Here is a 19,656-nt window from a genome sequence, read left to right on the forward strand (position 1 = left end):
GCTGGAGTGCAATGCACCATCATGGCTCACTGCAGCCTCCAACTTCTGGGCTCAAGCAATCCTCCCACCTCAGCATCCCAAGTAGCCAGGACTACAGGCACACACCACCACACTCTGCTAATTTTTAAATTTTTTTTGTAGAGATAGGGTCTCACTACGTTGCCAGGCTGGTCTTAAACTCCTGGGCTCAAGTGATCTGCCAGCTTCTTTATCCCAAAGCGCTGGGTTTACAGGTGTGAGCCACCACTCTGGAGAGAGGACTCATGTAACCTTCACTTTAAAAATTAAGCTAGCTTCCCTTCACTCTCAAACCAGAATCCTCAGCACAATTTTCTCAAGTGAGAAGGGGCCAAAAGAAATCAAATTGTTTCCCAATCAAGAATTTCTACTTTTGGCCAGGCACAGTGGCTCACGCCTGTAATCCCAGAACTTTGGAAGGCCGAGGCAGCTGGATCGCCTGAGCTCAGGAGTTTGAGACCAGCCTGGGCAACATGGCGAAACCCCATCTCTACTAAAAAATACAAAAAATTAGCCAAGCCATGGAGGCTCACACCTGTGGTCCCAGCTACTCAGAAGGCTGAGGTGGGAGGATCACTTGAGCATGGGAGATGGAGGCTGCAGTGAGCCAAGACTGCATCACTGCACTCCAGCCCGGGCAACAGAGTGAGAGACCTGTCTCAAAAAAAAAAAAAAAAAAAGCAATTCCTACTTTCTCCCAACGAGTATTCCAGCTATGAAAATCACCATTGACTTTAATATCCATGTGAATCTTTGTATGCACTTAAGAGGTAGGAAGAATGCAAAAAAGTGAGAGGAAGAGGAGTAAATGCTTTTCAGCCACAGCAAAAGGCTGGCACTTCGGAGGGTGGAGGCCTTTTGAACCCAGCCCAGCCCAGGGGAGCGCAGCGTCAAGCCGAGGGTGTCACCAGCAACTTCTCTCTCCACTGTTGGGTCTTCCTGACTTCAACGCATCTGCAGCCTCCTCCCTCCAGCTACCTCCAGCTATGCTGACCTCTGGGAGAGCAGCCAGGGAGCACCCACCTGGCTGCATGTGCTAACTCGGACTTCCCAAGGAGTGCTCAGAGCACTTTTTTCTCAAGATGCTCAGGAGAAAAGCTACCCAGGCCTTCCAGAGAACCAGACTTTCTCCTCTTAAGATTCAAAATGGTAAGCTGGGCGTGGTGGCTCATGCCTGTAATTCCAGCACTTTGGGAGGCCGAGGCGGGCGGATCACGAGGTCAGGAGATCGAGACCATCCTGGCTAACACAGTGAAACTCCGTCTCTACTAAAAAATACAAAAAATAAGCCGGGCGTGGTGGTGGGCGTCTGTAGTCCCAGCTCCTTGGGAAGCTGAGGCAGGAGAATGGCGTGAACCTGGGAGGTGGAGCTTGCAGTGAGCCGAGATCATGCCACTGCACTCCAGCCTAGGCGACAGAGTGAGACTCTGTCTCAAAAAAAAAAAAAAAAAAAAAAAAAAAAAAAAAAAGATTCAAAAGGTAAGCTGGGCATGGTGGCTCACGCCTGTAATCCCAGCACTTTGGGAGGCCGAGGCGGGTGGATCATGAGGTCAGGAGATCAAGACCATCCTGGTTAACACGGTGAAACCCCATCTCTACTAAAAATAAAAAAAATTAGCTGGGTGTGGTGGCGCACGCCTGTAATCCCAGCTACTCAGGAGGCTGAGGCATGAGAATCGCTTGAACCTGGGAGGCGGAGGTTGCGGTGAGCCAAAATTGCACCATTGCACTCCAGCCTGGGCAACAAGAGCAAAACTTGGTCTCGAAAAAAAAGATTCACAATGGAGACTGGGCCTGGTGGTTCATGCCTGTAATCCTAGCACTTTGGGAGACCAAGATGGGAGGACTGCTTGAACCCAGGAGTTCAAGACCAGCCTGGACAACATAGCAAGACCCTGTCTCTGTTTAAACAAACAAACAAAAAAGCCTAGGCAACATGGGGAGACCCCGTCTCTACAAACAATAAAGAATAAAAAATTAGCGGTGGGGCGCAGTGGCTCACGCCTGTAATCCCAGCATTTTGGGAGGCTGAGCGGGGTGGATCATGAGGTCAGATTGAGACCATCCTGGCTAGCATGGTGAAACCCCATCTCTACTAAAAATACAAAAAATTAGCCTGGCGTGGTGGCGGGTGCCTGTGGTCCCAGCTGCTCTGGAGGCTGAGGCAGGAGAATGGCGTGAACCCGGGAGGCGGAGCTTGCAGTGAGGTGAGATCACACCACTGCACTTTTCAGCCTGGGTGACAGAGCAAGACTCCATCTCAAAAAAAAAAAAAAAAAAAAAAAAAAAATGCTGGGTAGGATGGTGCATGCCTGTGGTCCCAGCTACTTATGAGATTGAGGCAGGAGGATCACTTGAGCCCAGAAGGTTAAGGCTGCAGTGAGTAGTGATCGCACTACTGCACTCCAGCCTGGGCTACAGAGTGAGACACTGTCTCAAAAAACAATTAACGGCCGGGCGCGGTGGCTCAAGCCTGTAATCCCAGCACTTTGGGAGGCCGAGATGGGCGGATCACGAGGTCAGGAGATCGAGACCATCCTGGCTAACACAGTGAAACCCCGTCTCTACTAAAAAATACAAAAAAATAGCCGGGCGAGGTGGCGGGCGCCTGTAGTCCCAGCTACTCGGGAGGCTGAGGCCGGAGAATGGCGTGAACCCGGGAGGCGGAGCTTGCAGTGAGCTGAGATCCGGCCACTGCACTCCAGCCCGGGCAGCAGAGCGAGACTCTGCCTCAAAAAAAAAAAAAAAAAAAAAAACAAAAAACCCAAAAAAAACAAAAAACAATTAACAACAAAAAGCCAGGACCGAGCATGGTGTCTCATGCCTGTAATCCCAGCACTTTCTGAGGTCAAGGTGGGTAGGTCACTTGACATCAGGAGTTCTAGACTAGCCTGGCCAACATGGTGAAACCTCATCTCTACTAAAAATACAAAAATTAGCCAGGCGTGGTGGTGCATGCCTCTAATCCCAGCTACTCAGAAGGCTGAGGCAGGAGAATCACTTGAACCTGGGAGGCAGAGGTTACAGTGAGCCAAGATCATGCCACTGCTCTCTAGCCTGGGTGACAGTGAGACTCCTTCTAAAAAATAAATAAATAAATAAAAAATGAGAGTTATAAATTGGCACCTGGCACCAGGGAGAGGCCAGTTCCTGATGGGTCACACCTGTTTCACTAAAGTGTTAATTGAATGCAGGCACAAGGGAGAAGCAATTTCCTGGCCATGTGTATTACGAGACAAAATGGCAGAGTATGACTTTCTGGGGGCACCCCACCAGAAAAAGGAAGAAAGCCTCAAATAGGCATACGTACAGTTTCCTAAACACACTGCGTACGCTCACCTCCCAAGGGCAAGGAGGGCACTGTGCATGTAAGCAGCCCACCCTAGGGAAAGAATGATGGGAAATGGGCCAGTCTATAAAGTGCTAGGATCAAGGTTAAACACTGCACTTGACCTTTATATGCTGCTTAGGTCTCTTCCAAGAATACTTTCCTTTCTTTCCTGTTCTAAAACTTTTTAAAATAAACTTCCGCTCCTGCTCTGAAACTTGCTTCTGTCTCTTTTTCTGCCTGGGTGCCAGGGAAGGAGTGGGGAAGGGAGGGAGGGAGCACAGAAGCAGAGCAGGCCCTGGCCTCACTGGGCCCTGGTGAGGGCCACACAGGCCCGACTCCCAGCACACACCACTCCTGAGGATGCTCAAGGTGACAGTCCCTCTACTCACCCCCAGCTGCTTCTGAGCCCCTTGGCTGTGGTAGCACTTGTCATCTTGCCTGCATTGAAGCCAACCCTGAAGAACACCTTTGTCTCTCAGCAGAAGAGGCTTCAGGCAATGTGGACCAAGCACCTGCACCGCTCAGGGCCTTTGAGATACCCGCATCTGCACCCACAGCTTTCCACTGCCAGGCCCACCAACCTCCAAGTGGATTCTGGCTCTCTATAGCATTTCCTGGTAATTCTACTACTTTTAAGCCTGGCTAAATTCCAAGATAAATGACTCAAGATAAAGTATTTGATCTCCAAACTGACAAAACAACAGCTAGTTTGTTTTCTAGCTATTATTTCGGTATTTGGCATTTACACAAAAGCACATGATGAAGTAAAACCTTACCTGCTGAAGACTAAAAGCTTGTTTCTTTCCAAGTCATGTGCTTGGATCCCCACTATCAGGCGTCCCTTCCCGGCCCCTGGTCCCTAGTCCGGCCCCTGCTATCTGCAGGGACCTGCCTGGCCAGCCAAGTCTTGCTCATCCCGGGACCTGGCAGCTGCCCTGGAAGAGAAGCGTTGCCAGAGCTGCGCCCACCCTCCCTGGAGGTGGGAGGGCTTTCCTGGTCCCCCGGCTGGGCCAGAGCTGCCTTCGAAACAGATCAGCCTGGGTCTCCTGCCCAGACTGCATGCTCCCGGGGGCAAGATGCCATCTTCTCCTGCCCTGACAAAACACCGCTGACAGGAGGTCCAGCCAAGCTCATCTTCCTTCCTGGAGGGCCATCTCCAGAGTGCTGTGGCCATGCCCGCGCCACCCCTCCCACCACAGCAGCAGCTGCAGCTGCGGCTGCGTCCATTGTCTGGGGGTGGCCAGCTTAGTGTCCACCCTCACCTGGCAGCACAGTCCTCCCAGTACCATGGCCCCCCTTCCTTGGCATGAATCTCAGCCCTTTCCTACCTCAGGGAGCAGGAACTTTGCCAGGAAGCTGGGGGATCAACTAGGCTAAGGAATGGGACGGTGTATCAGACAAGGAGAGCTGAGGTCCAGGGTGTCCAGGGCCAGACTGGACACTGCCAGCCCCAAGGCTGACAGCATCCTGACAGGACAGCGAGCCCAGATTCATGGAGAAGGGGACACAGTGATGAACAACTGGCAAACACGGGAATAATAAATTTATTATAATCACAGATGGTGGGGTAGTGCACATAAAAAGGGGGGACCTCTTCTCACCAGAGGGCTGCTGGCCAGTGCCCAGAGTGGCAGGCAACACAGGGAGGCGCTCCCCGCATGGCCCCGGCCCGCTGCCAGGCCCATTCTCTCTGGGTGGCTCAGTGTGTGGTGCTCTGAGGACGCGGGTCCCAAGGGCCTTGCTCTTCATCCTTCACAGTGGGGACATGGCCCTCATGCCAGCGGTGCAGGGGTGCCAGCAGCAGGACCCCCGATGTCCCTGCTCCCTGGGTGCCCCACAGTGCTCAGCAGGAATGCCATGAGGGCTGAGGCCCAGCTGGTGGCAGGAAGCCGGCAGCACCCATGGGCCAGCACTCCCTCCAAAAGGCAGCCTGTGCCCTGGACTTGGGGGCTTCCCTGGGGGGTGCTGCACCTGCCCAAAGCAGCGTAGCCTGAACCCAAAACTGTGACCAGAGAATCCCATGTGTGTTTTAAGGGTTTCCTATGTCCTCTGTGTTCTCCTATAGAAACGAGCAGCAGTGTGTCTAGCACACACAAGATGCTCTAAACACCCTGAGTGCACCCTCACGCTGCTGAGATGGACCTGGACCCTGGACAGGCCACGGTGAGAGCAGCCCGAGGATCGCATCTGGCTCCTTGGAGGAAGTCACATGGAGGGCCTTCTCTAAGAAGTCGGCCAACGCCCCCCAAGCAGCCCGCTCCACTACGCCTATCCCAGTTCTGTACAGGTGTGGGATTTCGTTTGGCAGGTCCCCAAGGCAGAAGATAAAAGCAGGAAAGCTAACCTAACCCCAGGCTCTCTAAGGAAGCCAACACCTAGAAGTGTCTGACAGGAGGCATGTGTCCTTGGCCCCGATGAGGCTGTGGGCCATCCCTGCAGTTATGGCTAGGCGGCTGAGAGGCAGGCCTGGTGGACGCTCTGGGCCCAGGTGTTGAGCAAGGCGGTGACCGAGTGCTTGTCCGGGAGCTGCAGCAGCCTGGAGGTCATGCAGCGGTGCACCGACTGGAGGAAGGGGTTGGCGTCTGCAACAACGTAGCAGGTGTGAACCTAAGGCAGCCAGTGCAGAGCTCGCTCCTGGCATACCCGGCAGTGCTCCGCAAGGGGCAGCCCCAGGCTCCAGCCGAAGCACCAGGAGGTGATGTCCTGCATGGTGCCCGGCCTTCAGGTTCTCCTCCCAGAGCCTCGTCGTCAGTGAAGAACTGAATCTGAACAGGATCTAGCGCTCTGCCTCTAACAACCTTGGGGACCCAGCCCAGCTCTGCTGTGCCAGCTCTGGGCTCAGGGAGACTGCCCCCTGCCACCGTAGTTCTCTCTGGAGCCACATCACCCAGATGGGGCCCTGTGCGCTCAAGCTGCCGGTGGGACCCATCAGCCCCGCCAAGGTAGTGGCCTCTGGGAAGCTAGTGGCCTCCGGGAAGAGCAGGGTCTGTCCTTGAGCCATGGGCTTACTCATCCCTCACCCACTGAACACAACCACCCTGGACAGTTGACCTGACACAAGTTGAAGGGGCGAAGGGACACAGTGGGAGCAGAGACCCTTTCCTCTCAGGTGACCACTGGACAACCCGCTCCTGTCTGTGCAGGAGGAGCCAGAAGAGGTGAGGGAGGGGCTTGAGCTGGAGAGGGGCAGGAGCGCAGAGCGGCTGTCCCCGCTGCAGTGGAAGCCTGGTTTTCCACAATGACCCCTGCTTGCCCTGGGTCCCCAGACAGCTCCTCTGGGTCTACCTACCGTACTGCCACTGCCGGTCGATCCACAGCGGGCTTTGGGCAGGATAGTCAGCGGGCACACTGAGCTCCAGCGGTGGCACACTCGGGAGGTCCTTGTCATCTGCAACACAGAAAGCTGTATCTGTGACCTGAACCAGCCCCAGCCTGCCCTGCCTCACAGCCCTGCTCTGGAACAGGACTCTTCACACCCTGGGAGGTTCTGGTGAGGCTTGTGGCAAAGCCTGGAAGAGGTCTCTCTGACTCTCAGATTTCCAAACATGAAGCCTGGAGTGCCCTGCATCGATGGGTGCCCAGAGGTCCTGCCTACCACCTCCCTAGGGCCCCAGAGCCACATCTGTGTTGGGGAGGTGAGAGTGTGCGGGCTTTGGCAGTGAGGACTGAGGCATCATCAGGCTGTCTGGGGCCCGGTGTGTATGAGGATAGAGCAGACAGCCTGGCGGGGCGTGAATACAGGGGGGGTTCTGGGCGCTGTGCCCTCTGGCTCAGATGGCAGAGTCCTGGGGCTGCAGTCAGGGCCTGCTTTCCCATGCCAGCCCCAGCCCTCTGGACACTCACCCAGCTTGCAGATCAGGTGGACAGTGCCATTGTTGCTGCAGTGAGAAGGGTCCAGGTTTACTAGGAACTTGGGGTCCAGCCTGGCCACCTCGCCCTGGAGCACACTGGGGATGCTCTGCCGCTCATCATCCTCAAGCCTGCGCTTCCGGGTGCACACCACCGGGGCCCTGGGGAGGCGGCATGGTGACCACACCGGGCACACGCGGCCCAGGGCTGGCCGCCCTCCGCGAAGCCCAGCCCAGCTGGACGTACGTGATGGGTGGGCCGTGAATGGCGGTCATGGCTGGAACGAATGTGCGGTACAGGGAATGGTTGAAGACAGGTGAGCGGATGTTGGCCAGGACGGCGTCCAGGAGCGGCTGGCATAGGTACTGCTGTTTGGTCGGTGGCACCGGGGGCGGTGGGGGAGTGGGCTGGAGGCAGGATGGGCACGGTCAGCAGCCCAGGACCCGAGGGTTCCCCATTTAGGGGGCTTTCACACCCCAGGCCCGTTGTCACTCACAGCCAGATTCCTGAGGCCCCTCTCACAGCCTCCACCCTTGTGCAGACAATGTTGGCTGATTCTGGGAATAATCCCCCACCCCTATAGCCTGTCTTCCCTACAGTCCCTGCCTCCTCTGAACTGGGTGGAGGAGGCACCCATGGGGGCCATAGACAGAGGGTGACTTCTCCCATGCTCCCATCCAGCACAGCAGACCTGGCCTGGAAGCCTCGTGGGCAGGGTCCAAGGTCAGGCCCAGCCCCCACCCAGATGCCCTGACCTTGAAGGACCATCCCAGCGGTGCTCCCAGGAGCTCTTGGGGGAGCCCTGGTTCCCCTAGGGGTGTCTGGCATCCCACTCACCACCGCCATGTCATTCTTGAGTTTCTCCAGGGCGATCTCACACTTTTGCAACGTCTTCAGGGGACACCTGCAGAGAGAGAGGACTTGGGCTGACCTCTGTGCTGGAAGAGTGGGAGACATGGCAGCTCTCAGGCTGGGATTCCAACCACTGCCACTGGGCCTTGGCCATCAGAAACCTCCTCTGCAGGAGCTCCTACCAGTTGACCGGCTGTTCCCAGACCCAGAGTTGAAGGCAGGCAGCCCTCAAACCCAGGAGTTGCTTGTCCCTGGTTGGCAGAGTGAGGCGATGGGGCAAGAGAAGGGACAGTGGCCAGGCCCCTCATTAGGCTGGGAATGCCTCATTCTCATGTAGGCCAGTCCCTGCCCCGCTCATCCCTATGACCCTAACAAAGGATCAACCCATGAAGGCCTGGAGGACCACCCAATAGTGACTGGCATTCTATCCAGACAAGCAGAACAGAGAGACCCTTCTAGACAGGGGTGGGGGGAACAGCCTGAGTTGAGGTGAGAGGGAGGTATATGCCAGTGCCCATGCAGTTTGGAGGCACTGCCCGAGCACTGATCCTCACAGCACCGTGGCCAGTGGCCCTGCCTTCCACCTGCTTCTCACCAGAGCCATCTTGTTTCATTTTCAAGACAGCACACATGAGCTACAAATGGGTAACTGAGATGCAGTCGCCTGCCCATGGTCACTGGCAAGTCAGGGGCAGAACTCCAGGTCAGGCTCAGGCCCATCAGGCCAGCTGATGGTGAGGCCACTGCAAGCTGGGCCCCTGGCTGCTGGCTGGTGAGGTCTGGCTGTGATGGCCCAGCATGAGGGCCACAGCAGCGGCCAGGAGTAGGGCAAAGGCTGGGCACTGGCCAAGATGAAGCCTGGGCTTGAAGCCTCAGCACACACCAGAGTGGAGCCTTGGAGGCCTCTGGCCAGGGCTCAAAGAGCTGCCCGGTGCCTTTGCTAAATCCACATCATCACCAAGTGCTCATCCATGGCTGGGCTATCCATGCCCCTGTGGACCCTCCGTGGGCTGTGTGCAAAGCTCACCGCTTCGAGGGGTCTGTCAGAATATCCAGAAGGCTCTTCATCTTACTCAGGTCCTTTTTTCTGTCTGGGACAGAAGAGAGGACACTAAGACACAAGCCCAGCAGTGTCCCCAGGGTGCAGGCCCTGCCCCGGCCGCAGCCCACCTTCGTTCTTGTCGATCTTGTTGATCATGCGACGCAGGGGCTCGATGTACTTGGACAGCTGCTTCAGCTTGTCCAGGTACTGCTGCTCCTCGGCCTGGCTGGAGCCGGCTGGGCTCATGACAGAGCTGGGGTTCACTGCAGGACACAGGTGGGTGAGGCCACTCGACCCTCAGGCGGGGAGCGTGAGCTCTGAGGGCCCCAGAGCTCGCACACCCAGTATGAGCTGAGGCCTCATAACGGTGAGCAGTGACCTCAGCACCTCAACCCACCAGGCCGAGTACAGGTCACACGATGGGGCCATGGACCCCAGGCCCAACTTACCAGGTGTGTTTAAAGGTCCAGGTGAGGGGACACTGAAGTTCTGTGGGGTCCGCGCCGTCACTGGGCTCTGGGAGGGCTGTGGTGAAGGGCTGGGCAGGAAGCTACTGGGGGACGGGGCAGGGCCGGAGCTGCAGACAAGTGAGAGAAACATGTGAGCTGGGGTCCAGGCAGGGCCAGCCTTGAGGTCCAGGCGGGGAGGGACACCCCAGGCCAGGCCTACCTGACGTTGGAGTTGGGCTGTGAGCTGGGCTGGCCAGGCTGCGGGGACGGCTGCGGGGGAGGGGGCATCGACTGTGGGGTCTGCACCTGCTGGCCCGGTGATGGCGAGGACAGCATGGGGAGGCTGCTCTGGCTGACCTGGAAGTGGAGGGGCTCAGCTGGCGCACTGCCACACGCCCGCCCACCTCCACACCACCTGCCCACCTCACACACAGGTCCGTCCTCCCGCACAGCCTCACCACACACCTGTGTCTTCATCCAAATGCCACCAGGACATACACACAGGCACATCCCCCAGCATGGCACACAGCATGAGGTGACCAAGGAACTGGCAGGGGGGCCACGCAGGGCAGCCCTTGCTCCTTGGCCAGGGGCCCACAGAGACACAGGCTTTGAGGGCTGTGTCATAGATGTGTGAGGAAAAGGGCAGTCTGGGAGGTAATGCCCTCGGCTGGCACTAGCCTGGCCTTCCCTGCCACGCCTGCCTGTCCTGTGACGTGCTCCTTTGTGGGTTGGTGAGGACCTTGCTCTGCTGACCAGTGGGACTGTCTTCCCACATGCTTCCACAAGCCCCCGCAGCCCACAGGCTGACTGCACCAAGGACAATCCCGGTGGCCGTGGCCATCTCTTTGGTTAACACATGCAGCTGCAGGGCTGGTCCCAGGCTGTGTCCCACCTGGACCTGCTTAATTGGAGTGAGGTGGCCCAGGGAGCCACACACACACCCATGGTGGCACTGGTATCAGCCCACACCAGTGCCCCTGGGAGAGGCGAGCTACTCAGTGTCAAAGACACCTGGGCCCAGAGCCTGGTTCTGCCATGCAGGCGTGCACCTGAGTCCTCTGAGGCCCTGTGTGTCTGCAGAGCAAGGCTGCTGCTCTGCTCCCCAGGCCTTATTGGGCACGATACAAATAAGATCAATCAGCCCATTGTCTGCACAAGGGACACCACTGTCTTCATCCGTAAACTCTAGGGATGAAACCACACCACCCAGGCATCAGGGACAAGCATGTGTGAAACACCCACACCTTCCTGGGGTGGAGCACAGATGGCAGTTTTGATGGGGAGGACAGCTGCCTGCCAGACCCGGGTGAATGGCCTTCCCTAGAGGGACTCTCAGCAAAGAGGGCTGCCTTGTCACACTGGGGGAACCCTGAAGGCCCTACTAGCTTCAGAGGCCCCCATGGGCCCACGGTGGCATTTCCCACACCCTAGTCAACCCCCTGCATGCCGAGCATCCCCTCACAGCCTGCCTAGGAGCCAGGCCCCTGGACCGTCCATTTCTGTAGACCAACTCAGTGCTTCTCCTGGGGCACTCTGGCCATGAGCACCTGTCTGGGGCCACAGCTCACACAACTCCCCAAGCACCTCCACCACAGTGCTCTGAGTACTGGGACAGGACTGCTGCTTTCTAAGCTCCTTAAATTGGGAACCAGGCCCAGAGCCCACAAACAGAATGCTGCCCTCCTCACCACCCCACCAGGCAGCAGAGGGCAGGGTGGCACTGCCCTTTCAGCACCACCTGGATCAAGCTCCTGGAGCGGAATGCTCTTTCTGTCCTGCCTGTTCCATGGGGTGTGCCTGACAGTGCTGCAAGGGATGTTGGGTGCAGGCCGCTCCTGAACCACGTGTGCTGGGAGACCAGGGGGTAGGGGGCTAAGGCACAGGGTGTGACCACAGCAGGGCACTTCCAGCATGGCTGGGTCAGAGGTCCCTATCCAAAGCCACTGGCCCAGTGGACATCAACCGATGGAATGGACTGTTACCACTGCTTTGTGATCAAGACACCGCTGCCTGGGAGAGGAGGGGCAGAGTACAGGAGCCCCAGCCTCAGCCTGCCGGGCCTCATCACTCTACTTAGTGGAGCAAAATGGCTCGTGGTGATTCTCGCAAAGGTTAGCAAGGTCAGAATTGTGACTGATGTGACTTCATTTGCTAAAATTCTGAGTTGAACAAGTACAGAGGTTTCTCCCACCAAAGTCCTGTGCATTCACGGTGCTGGGGTGCACAGAGCCCTGGCTGAAGGGGAGTGAGGGCATGTCTCAGACACCAGAACACATGTTCTAGACTCATCCAGGTATCAACAAAATCCCAAGGCCAGAAAATTCCATACAGAGAACCACAGACGGCACCGAGGAGTGTGAAGTAAAGACTTCGGGCTCCACGCTCAGCCCAACCCTGTGGAGCACGGCCCGCCCTGTGGTGGGGTCCCTTCTAAAGCCCCCAGCAGCCCCGTCACCACTCTGCCTTTCCTGACCTGTGCCTGACTTGCTGCTGCTCTCTACCTGCACCCCAGAAAGCTGTCTCACAAGCTCACCTCTTTCTGCTTGAAGGTCAGGCCCCTCCCCCTCGCCTCTCTCTGACCGCCTCTTCCAGAGAGGCGCTGTGCCTGAGCAGCTGGCCCTTCTAGGAGATGGTCAGCTCTTGTCTGCGGCCTAAAGCTCAGCGTTTCTCTGAGAAGCAAGGCAGCTGCAGGCTGGGCAGACCGCCGAGCAGGGAAGGCCACCACACGGCCCTCATTGCCACTCGAGAGTTCTTTTTTTTTTTTTTTTTTTTTTTTTTTTTTTTTTTTTTTTTTGTTGAGACAGAGTCTCGCTTTGTCGCCCAGACTGGAGTGCAGTGGCCGGATCTCAGCTCACTGCAAGCTCCGCCTCCCGGGTTCACGCCATTCTCCTGCCTCAGCCTCCCGAGTAGCTGGGACTACAGACGCCCGCCACCTCGCCCAGCTAGGTTTTTTTGTATTTTTTGGTAGAGACGGGGTTTCACCGTGTTAGCCAGGATGGTCTCGATCTCCTGACCTTGTGATCCGCCCGTCTCGGCCTCCCAAAGTGCTGGGATTACAGGCTTGAGCCACCGCGCCCGGCCACTCGAGAGTTCTTATCTGCTCTCGAACCTCAGGAAGCCCAGCACCCGCTTTGGCCCCGAAGCAGCAATCTCACCAGCCACGCCCGTGGGACCCCCAAGCACCCACCCAGAACTTAGGTCTATCTCAGTTCTTTAGCTGCTCCAGGCCAGGGCAGCTGGCAGCCAGCAGAACCCAGAGGATGGGAGGCAGGGAGATTTCTAGTGGGAAGAAAAACAAACGAGGGGCACCCTTTCATTTCCAAGAGCACGAGAACAGGAAGCCAGGCCCTGTGCCCAGGTGTCAGTGGTAGACAGTCCAAGTCCAGCACCTGGGATGAGAAGCAGCTCCCCAAAGACTCATCTGAAGACAGAACTGGCTCTAGAGAGGCAGCCAGAGAGGTGAGAAAGAAACCTCCCAGCCCTTGGGCTCATGTCGGGTCTGGGACTGGAGCAGGAAACAGGGAGGCAACAGTGCCTCTCCAGTCAAAGGATGAGCCCCTAGCGGGCACAGGGCCAAGGACCAAGGGGAACTGCTGCTCTGCGCACTCTCTGGTCATATTCGGCCAGGGGCGCGGGCGCCGGTGTGTCACAGCTACTAGCAAAGGGCCCAGGACAAGAATGTCACACCTGCTAGGGAAAGAGCTTCTAAGTGCACACCACCTGTCACCTGTGTCACAGGTTGGGAACAGGGAGCTCAGAGGGAAGTGACTTGCTCAAGGTCACCCTAGTGATGAAGGGACCTCAGGCACGTTAAACATCAATACCCCAGCAACAATGGCATGAACTGCATTTCTGGGAAAGGGACCCACACAGCAGCCTGGAGCTGAAGGCAGGTGAACACAGTGGGCTAGATAGGAGGTGGGAGGGCAGAAAGGCTGGTCCAAGGAGCTCCATCCCACAGAGGAACCCTCAGGCAAGGCTGGCGGCACTGCGCGCTCCCCCCAGTCCCCCCCATATACTGGGAACCGTTCCTCGCTCCAGGCTCCAGCACTCAGTGTGCCCCCTAGAGGCCCTCCCCAGGGCGCAGTGGAACACGGCTTTCACCCTGGCAGCTGGCAGCCAGCAGAGCCCAGAGGATGGGAGGCAGGGAGATTTCTAGTGGGAACAAGAGCAAACAAAGGGAACCCATTCATTTCCAAGAGCACGAGAGCAGGAAACCAGGCCCTGTGCCCAGGTGTTTGTGGCAGGCAGTCCAAGTCCAGCACCTGGGATGAGAAGCAGCTCCCCAAAGACTCATCCAAAGACAGGCTCTAGGCTCTAGGGAGGCAGCCAGAGAGGCGAGAAAGAAAACTCCCAGTCCTTGGGCTCATGTCAGGTCTGGGATTGGAGCAGGGAACAGGGAGGCAACAGTGCCTCTCTAGTCAAATGACGAGCCCCTAGTGAGGAAGGCACTGCCTACTTATACCTGCCAAGGGAGGATTGTGGCATGGGTTATGCCACCCCCTGGGCCCCTGTGCTGGGCACCGTTATCCAGCATGCACCCAGCACAGAATCCTGCTTGGACCTGGTAGCCTGAGTCCGTGAGGCATGCCCACCGTTACAGGAAGATGCAGCCATGGGCCGTCAAGACAGAGAGGGAGGAAGCCCGGGCCCTGCGAGGCCTCTGGAGAAGAGCCCATGGGGCACGTATGTTCCCACTCTTTTAGCTCCACCTGTTTTCTTGGACCCAATTTGTTGCCACAAGGAAAGAACAAGAGCAGACAGGCAGTGTGGTCTCCAGACTTCGTCTTGCTGACTGCTGAGGGCAGGTAGCTGGAAGGACAGTGGCCACTGGATGGCCAACTGGACACACCGGAGTCAGCAGGTTCTGGCTCCTGAGAGCTCAGATGGGACACAGTGGGGCAATTCTGGTGAGGTCAACAGATACGTTGCTGGGATAAACTCTCTTTTCTCGGAAGGGACTGGATTGAAAGATAATGACACAAAAGCAGCAGCACACCTCTGGAGCCAGCTGGTGTGGGCAGGTGAATGCCCTTGGTACACGGGGCCCAGCATGCTTCACGTCCCCAAGGCTGTCCCACAGCCAGGTATGGGAGGCTGTACCAGGGAGCCTGGTACTGCAGCCCAACGTAGAGGGCTGAGCTGGGGGAGGGCCCTCTGCGGGGAAGGCCAGGACCAGCAAGGGCTGCAGAGCAGCTGCCTGGGCAGCAGGGAGGCCTCCACTCCAGGGTGTCCCTCCATTGGCTTTTCTCCCTCCCTAAACTCCTGCCAGTTTCCTTTCTTGCAGCTGACAAGCATGAACAAATCTGCTTTAAAAACACAGAACAAGGCTGGGTGCAGTGGTTCAGGCCTATAATCCCAAAACTTTAGGTTGCCGAGGCGGGCGGATCACCTGAAGGTAGGAGTTCAAGACCAGCCTGGCCAACATGGTGAAACCCCATCTCTACTAGAAATACAAAAATTAGCCAGGCATGGTGGCAGGCACCTGTAATTCCAGCTACTCGGGAGGCTGAGGCAGGAGAATCACTTGAACCCAGGAGGTGGAGGCTGCAGTGAGCCAAGATCACGCCATTGCACTCCTACCTGGGGGACAAGCATGAGACTCTGTCTCAAAAAAAGAAAAACAAATAAACAACAACAACAACAAAACAGAAACAAAACCAGAACTTTGCCCCAGTTCTGTGCCTTCCTTCCTCTTTCCATAAATCCTGTGGCTTTTGTCTACTGCCAGGACAAGGAATACTTTCTAAATGCCGCCACATTTGTCCTCAGTGAACAATCCCAAAGGTTCAGAGGTATGCCCCTCACTGCCAGTGCGAATGGGCGGAACCTGGTGACTAAATCTGTGTGGAGTTAGCCAGCATCTTCCCATGCCGGTGCTCTCACTCAACCCACACAGTGCAAAGAGGACAAACCAGAATTCTCCATGGCATTTACTCCAAGGCACTAACTTTTTGGCTTCATCATATATTTCTCTATCCTTCCTCTGCTCCACCTTACCTCCTTGCCTATGGGGATTGGAAGCTTCTAAAGAGAGTGAGACCTATTAGCTGGCATAACTCAGGGCAGCCTTAATCTAAGGGCCAGGGAAGGTTGGGGAGGGAAAGACTGAGTGGGTTTGGGAACTGGTGGGAAGGAGGGAGGGAGGGGCTGCCTATGAGAAGTCTAGGTGGCAACACCAGCAGCTGGGTGTGGGGAGTGGCCAGTCCACAACACAGTATGGGCAAGCCAAAGCCCAGGACAGAGCCTGGTCTTGCGGGATAATGGGGGGGCCCACCCGAGAGTGCCCAGTAAACAAGAAGGAGGAGCCAGGTCATCAGCCCAGCAGGAAGGGGAGTGAGGAGTTGCCAGAAGAAACCTGCTGAGAGGCCAAGGCACAAGGGTTTCATTTGAGCCCTCGATACTGACTTGGTGGCTCCCTGGGGGCACTCTCAGTCTGTAAAAGGGGCTAAATGTTCGAACTATGACCTGCTGCAACGAGAAACAGTGAGGCTCTGTGCACAAAGAGCTTAGCTCAAGGCCTGGCACTGGCACGTATCACACACTGAAAACATTGGGGACTTTTTGTGTTTATAAAAATCAGTTCTACACGCTGCTACTAAAGTCATTCCTCCACATAACAACCCAACCTGATTCTGTGAACCCAGTGGATACTAAGCCAGAGGCTACAGGAAAGGAGAAGAAGCAGTTTTAGCAGACAAGAGTGCAGAACCCAAAGGGGTCTGTCTGGTCAAGGAGACACCAGCAGCATGTGAGTGGATCGCGGAGCTCACAGCCTCCAGGCCATGGGGAACTGCACCCTGGCTTCTGCCCACACTGGCCTCCTTTCCACCACAGCCAAACAACCTATTTCCTCACTCCCAACTTCCGCTCCTCTGGAGAGCTCTTTCACCAAAGCCTTTCCACCAGCCGATTCCAGGCACTTCCTCCTGCTGTAATTCAACAACTACCAAAAAGGAGGTCCCTGCCAGAGAACCTAAGTTCCAGTCAGTAACTATGTAAATGGCACATCTCGGGTAACCCAGGGGGTTAGTATGCAGGGAAGGCAAAAGCTTAACATGCACCCAATGGGGGCCCAGGCCACTCTCTTGGCAGTGTGTGGTGTGTGGCACCGGACTTGGGGCCACATGGACCAAGGGCCATCCTGGCTCAGCCTCCACTTCTTCCTCTGTAGAAGAGAGCTGCAGAGACAGCACTGCACAAGCCAGGGTGGTGGCAGTGCCTGCACCTGGGCATTCAGGGATGGGCAGGGACCACTGTCTGCTAGGATTATAGAGGCATTTCCCCTAAAACAGAAACTGAATTGTAAAGTTCTTTTGGCAAATTTGAGGTTTCCACAACAAACCCACTAAAATGGAAAGCCTGTATGATTAGAGAACTTCAGCATCATTTTATTCTCAGAACCTTAGCACAGTGCCTGGCACACAGAATGCATGTGGTAACTACTTGTTAAACAAATGACTGTACCATGGAGCAATTCCAAATTTCATACAATAAAGAGAAGCTGGGAATTCATATCCCTGAAAAGCAAAATGTACACAGAAGTCTACCTCTACCTAGAAAGGGGATGTGTATTACAAATTACACACTCTACACAGCAAACTCTACAACAGCATGGCCCAATGCCATCTTGGCCACAAAGGCCACGTTCTGGAGTCTGTGCTATCCACTGCAGCAGCCACTAGCTTCCCCGTGGGCAAATGAGGGCTTGAAATTTATTTGGTACAACTGAGGAACTGCATTTTTTCATTTTATTTAATTTTAGTTGACTTTTGGGGTTTTTTTTTTTTTTCCATTTTTAAAATATATGGCCGGGCGCGGTGGCTCATGCCTGTAATTCCAGCACTTTGGGAGGCTGAGGCGGGTGGATCACGAGGTCAGGAGAGCAACACCATCCTGGCTAACACGGTGAAACCCCGTCTCTACTAAAAATACAAAAAATTAGCCGAGTATGGTGGCGGGCGCCTATGGTCCCAGCTACTCAGGAGGCTGAGGCAGGAGAATGGTGCAAACGCAGGAGGCAGATCTTGCAGTGAGCCGAGATTGTGCCATTGCACTCCAGACTGGGCCAGAGAGCGAGACTCTGTCTCAAAAAATAAAAAAAATACACACACACATATATATATTTTTTCCCATGAAAAATAAAATATATATGTATATATAATTAGAGAGTATGTCGCTATGTGAACCAGGCTGGTCTCAAACTCCCAGCCTCAAGTGATCCTCCCATCTCGGCCTCCTAAGGTGTTGGGATTACAGGCATGAGCCCCTGTGCCCGGCCTAATTTTAGTTAATTTAAATGTAAACAGCCACACATGCTTAGATAGCACAGCTCTAGAAAGCAAAACTTTTGCTTAGCTTCTGTTTTATTTTTATCATGAAAATGCGTACAGTATAACTATTTTAAGCTGAAAAGACCCAGATATTTATTCATATCCTCTCAAGAAGCACAAGCTGGGCTTAGCTTCATTTAAAAAAAAAAAAAAAAAAGGTGACTGTGGGTTTGGCACTCTGAAAGCCACCATAAAGGAAGTCACCGGCAATGATAATGACAGGTGTGCTTTACAAAGGCGCTCAGAGGACGCCCCGAGCTCCCAGCCGTGCCCTGGGCGCTGCCCCGTTAAATACCTGTGCCATGGGCTGTCTGCCCAAAGGGATGGAGCTTGACGGGACGGCGGACACAGCGGTGGTAGGCGGGAACCGGGCTCTTATGTGCATCCCACCTTGGGCCAAGGCTTCCGTGATCATCTTTGAGGACAGAGGGACAACAGACAAGGTGATCGCAACAAAGAAACTCAGTGCCTGGGCAGGTGGAGAGGACATGTGTAGCCTCTGCAAGAAGGAGCACCAGGGTGAGGAACCCTTGGACAGCTCAGGGCAGCCTGGGAGGGGAGGCCGCCCACACATTCAAGCCCACAGCACCTCCAGGTCTATCTGGGCATTGGGAATCTAGAAGATTTGCCAAGAATGCTGCTTCCAGACCTTTCTATTCTATTGGCTGCTCTCCTGCACTGGTGTCCTCAACACACTTCTGAACACACCTCACTAACAGATTAGAATTCTACAGCCCACAGAACCATCAGAGCCAGACCTTGAGGGCCCGCACTGGTGTTTCTGGAGACCAGGCTCCCGGGGACAGACGTCAAGAGTACATTCCACCAAAGCTTGTGATGAGAACACTCGACTCCCACTGAACCATGAGCTCAGGTAAGCCTGCTCACAGCATCCTTCCTTCTCAGTGGCACACTTCTTACAGCCCAAACCCAAATCATCCACCTCTCCTCCTCCAGGCCTGAGGCTGCTGGTTCTGGTATCTATTGAGGAACTGGTTTTCTTTCATAACAAAAATGGGCAAAGGTGAGCAAGAGAAGCCTAGGGGGACTGCTTGGCAGGCCTCCGCCCTGATGAGGAAGTTCACCTCCACAGGGATGTGAGTCAGGAACTCCAGTATGAGCCAGGACCATTTCCCTCATCAATGGACACTTCTTGAACTACAAAGGCAGCAGGGCAGCTGAGCACTGTTGTGGGCCCAGGCCCGACCACTCTTGCTCTGGGTTTTGAGTTGGGGATGGGGCCCAAGTCTCGTTTCTAGAGAGCAAGGCCTACAGGCACTTAGGATGGTAACAAACTAGAATAAAACACGCCAGGCTCAGAAAGAAAGCAGGACTGATCCACGGAAAAACAACACATCTCATGGTGGGAGGCTGTGCTCTGGGTCCCAAGCTCCGGAAGGTGCTGCCAGCCTTCAGTGCAGGCAGCGACGGATGCCAGTAACAGAGCTCCAGCAGGAGAGTGGCTGCAGGGAGACCTGTGGCCTCACACACAGGGCCCACACTCGCAACCATGGGCACACACAGGAGGCACGAGAAGACGGGGTGACACAGCCTAGCAGATGCCAACCAGAACCTCACTCGTTCCTCCTGCAGCCAGAACAACAAATGAACTAACTGGGGGTGAGAAACAAAGAAGCGATCCCAATGGGGTAAGAGTCTATTTACCACTACCTGCGGCACTTCGGAGGAGCCCGTCTGAGAGTGCAGCAGTGCTCAACAGCACTCGTTCCACAAGGGAGAAAAGCCTGGAAGTAAGTCAGATGGTATGAGAGAAGCAAA

General features: G+C 55.5%; 2 protein-coding genes across 8 annotated transcripts in view; both read right to left on the bottom strand.

Annotated features, from left to right (window-relative positions):
* The window catches only part of THAP7 (THAP domain containing 7), a 210,755-nt gene extending 197,210 nt beyond the window's left edge, over positions 1–13,545 (bottom strand). Inside the window, exon 1 of the mRNA XM_050746282.1 lies at positions 13,542–13,545. The gene's annotated coding sequence lies outside the window, so the exon portion shown is untranslated. The remainder of the gene's footprint in view (positions 1–13,541) is intronic.
* MED15 (mediator complex subunit 15) overlaps positions 4,876–19,656 on the bottom strand; it is an 86,828-nt gene continuing 72,047 nt past the window's right edge. For 3 of the 7 annotated variants that reach the window (XM_050746075.1, XM_050746079.1, XM_050746076.1), the window contains 10 exons: positions 18,173–18,292; positions 9,762–9,898; positions 9,542–9,669; positions 9,221–9,355; positions 9,078–9,141; positions 8,036–8,102; positions 7,445–7,605; positions 7,193–7,359; positions 6,639–6,737; positions 4,876–5,931 (listed from right to left, as the gene is read on the bottom strand). In XM_050746075.1, coding sequence (XP_050602032.1) covers positions 5,795–5,931; positions 6,639–6,737; positions 7,193–7,359; positions 7,445–7,605; positions 8,036–8,102; positions 9,078–9,141; positions 9,221–9,355; positions 9,542–9,669; positions 9,762–9,898; positions 18,173–18,292 — 1,215 coding nt within the window. In that variant the 3' untranslated portion in view covers positions 4,876–5,794. The remainder of the gene's footprint in view (positions 5,932–6,638; positions 6,738–7,192; positions 7,360–7,444; positions 7,606–8,035; positions 8,103–9,077; positions 9,142–9,220; positions 9,356–9,541; positions 9,670–9,761; positions 9,899–18,172; positions 18,293–19,656) is intronic. The other 4 variants (XM_050746080.1, XM_050746078.1, XM_050746081.1 and 1 more) reach the window with 2 other exon arrangements.

Source organism: Macaca thibetana, chromosome 10, assembly GCF_024542745.1.
Source record: "Macaca thibetana thibetana isolate TM-01 chromosome 10, ASM2454274v1, whole genome shotgun sequence".
In the NCBI taxonomy this organism is placed as follows: Eukaryota; Metazoa; Chordata; class Mammalia; order Primates; family Cercopithecidae; genus Macaca; species Macaca thibetana.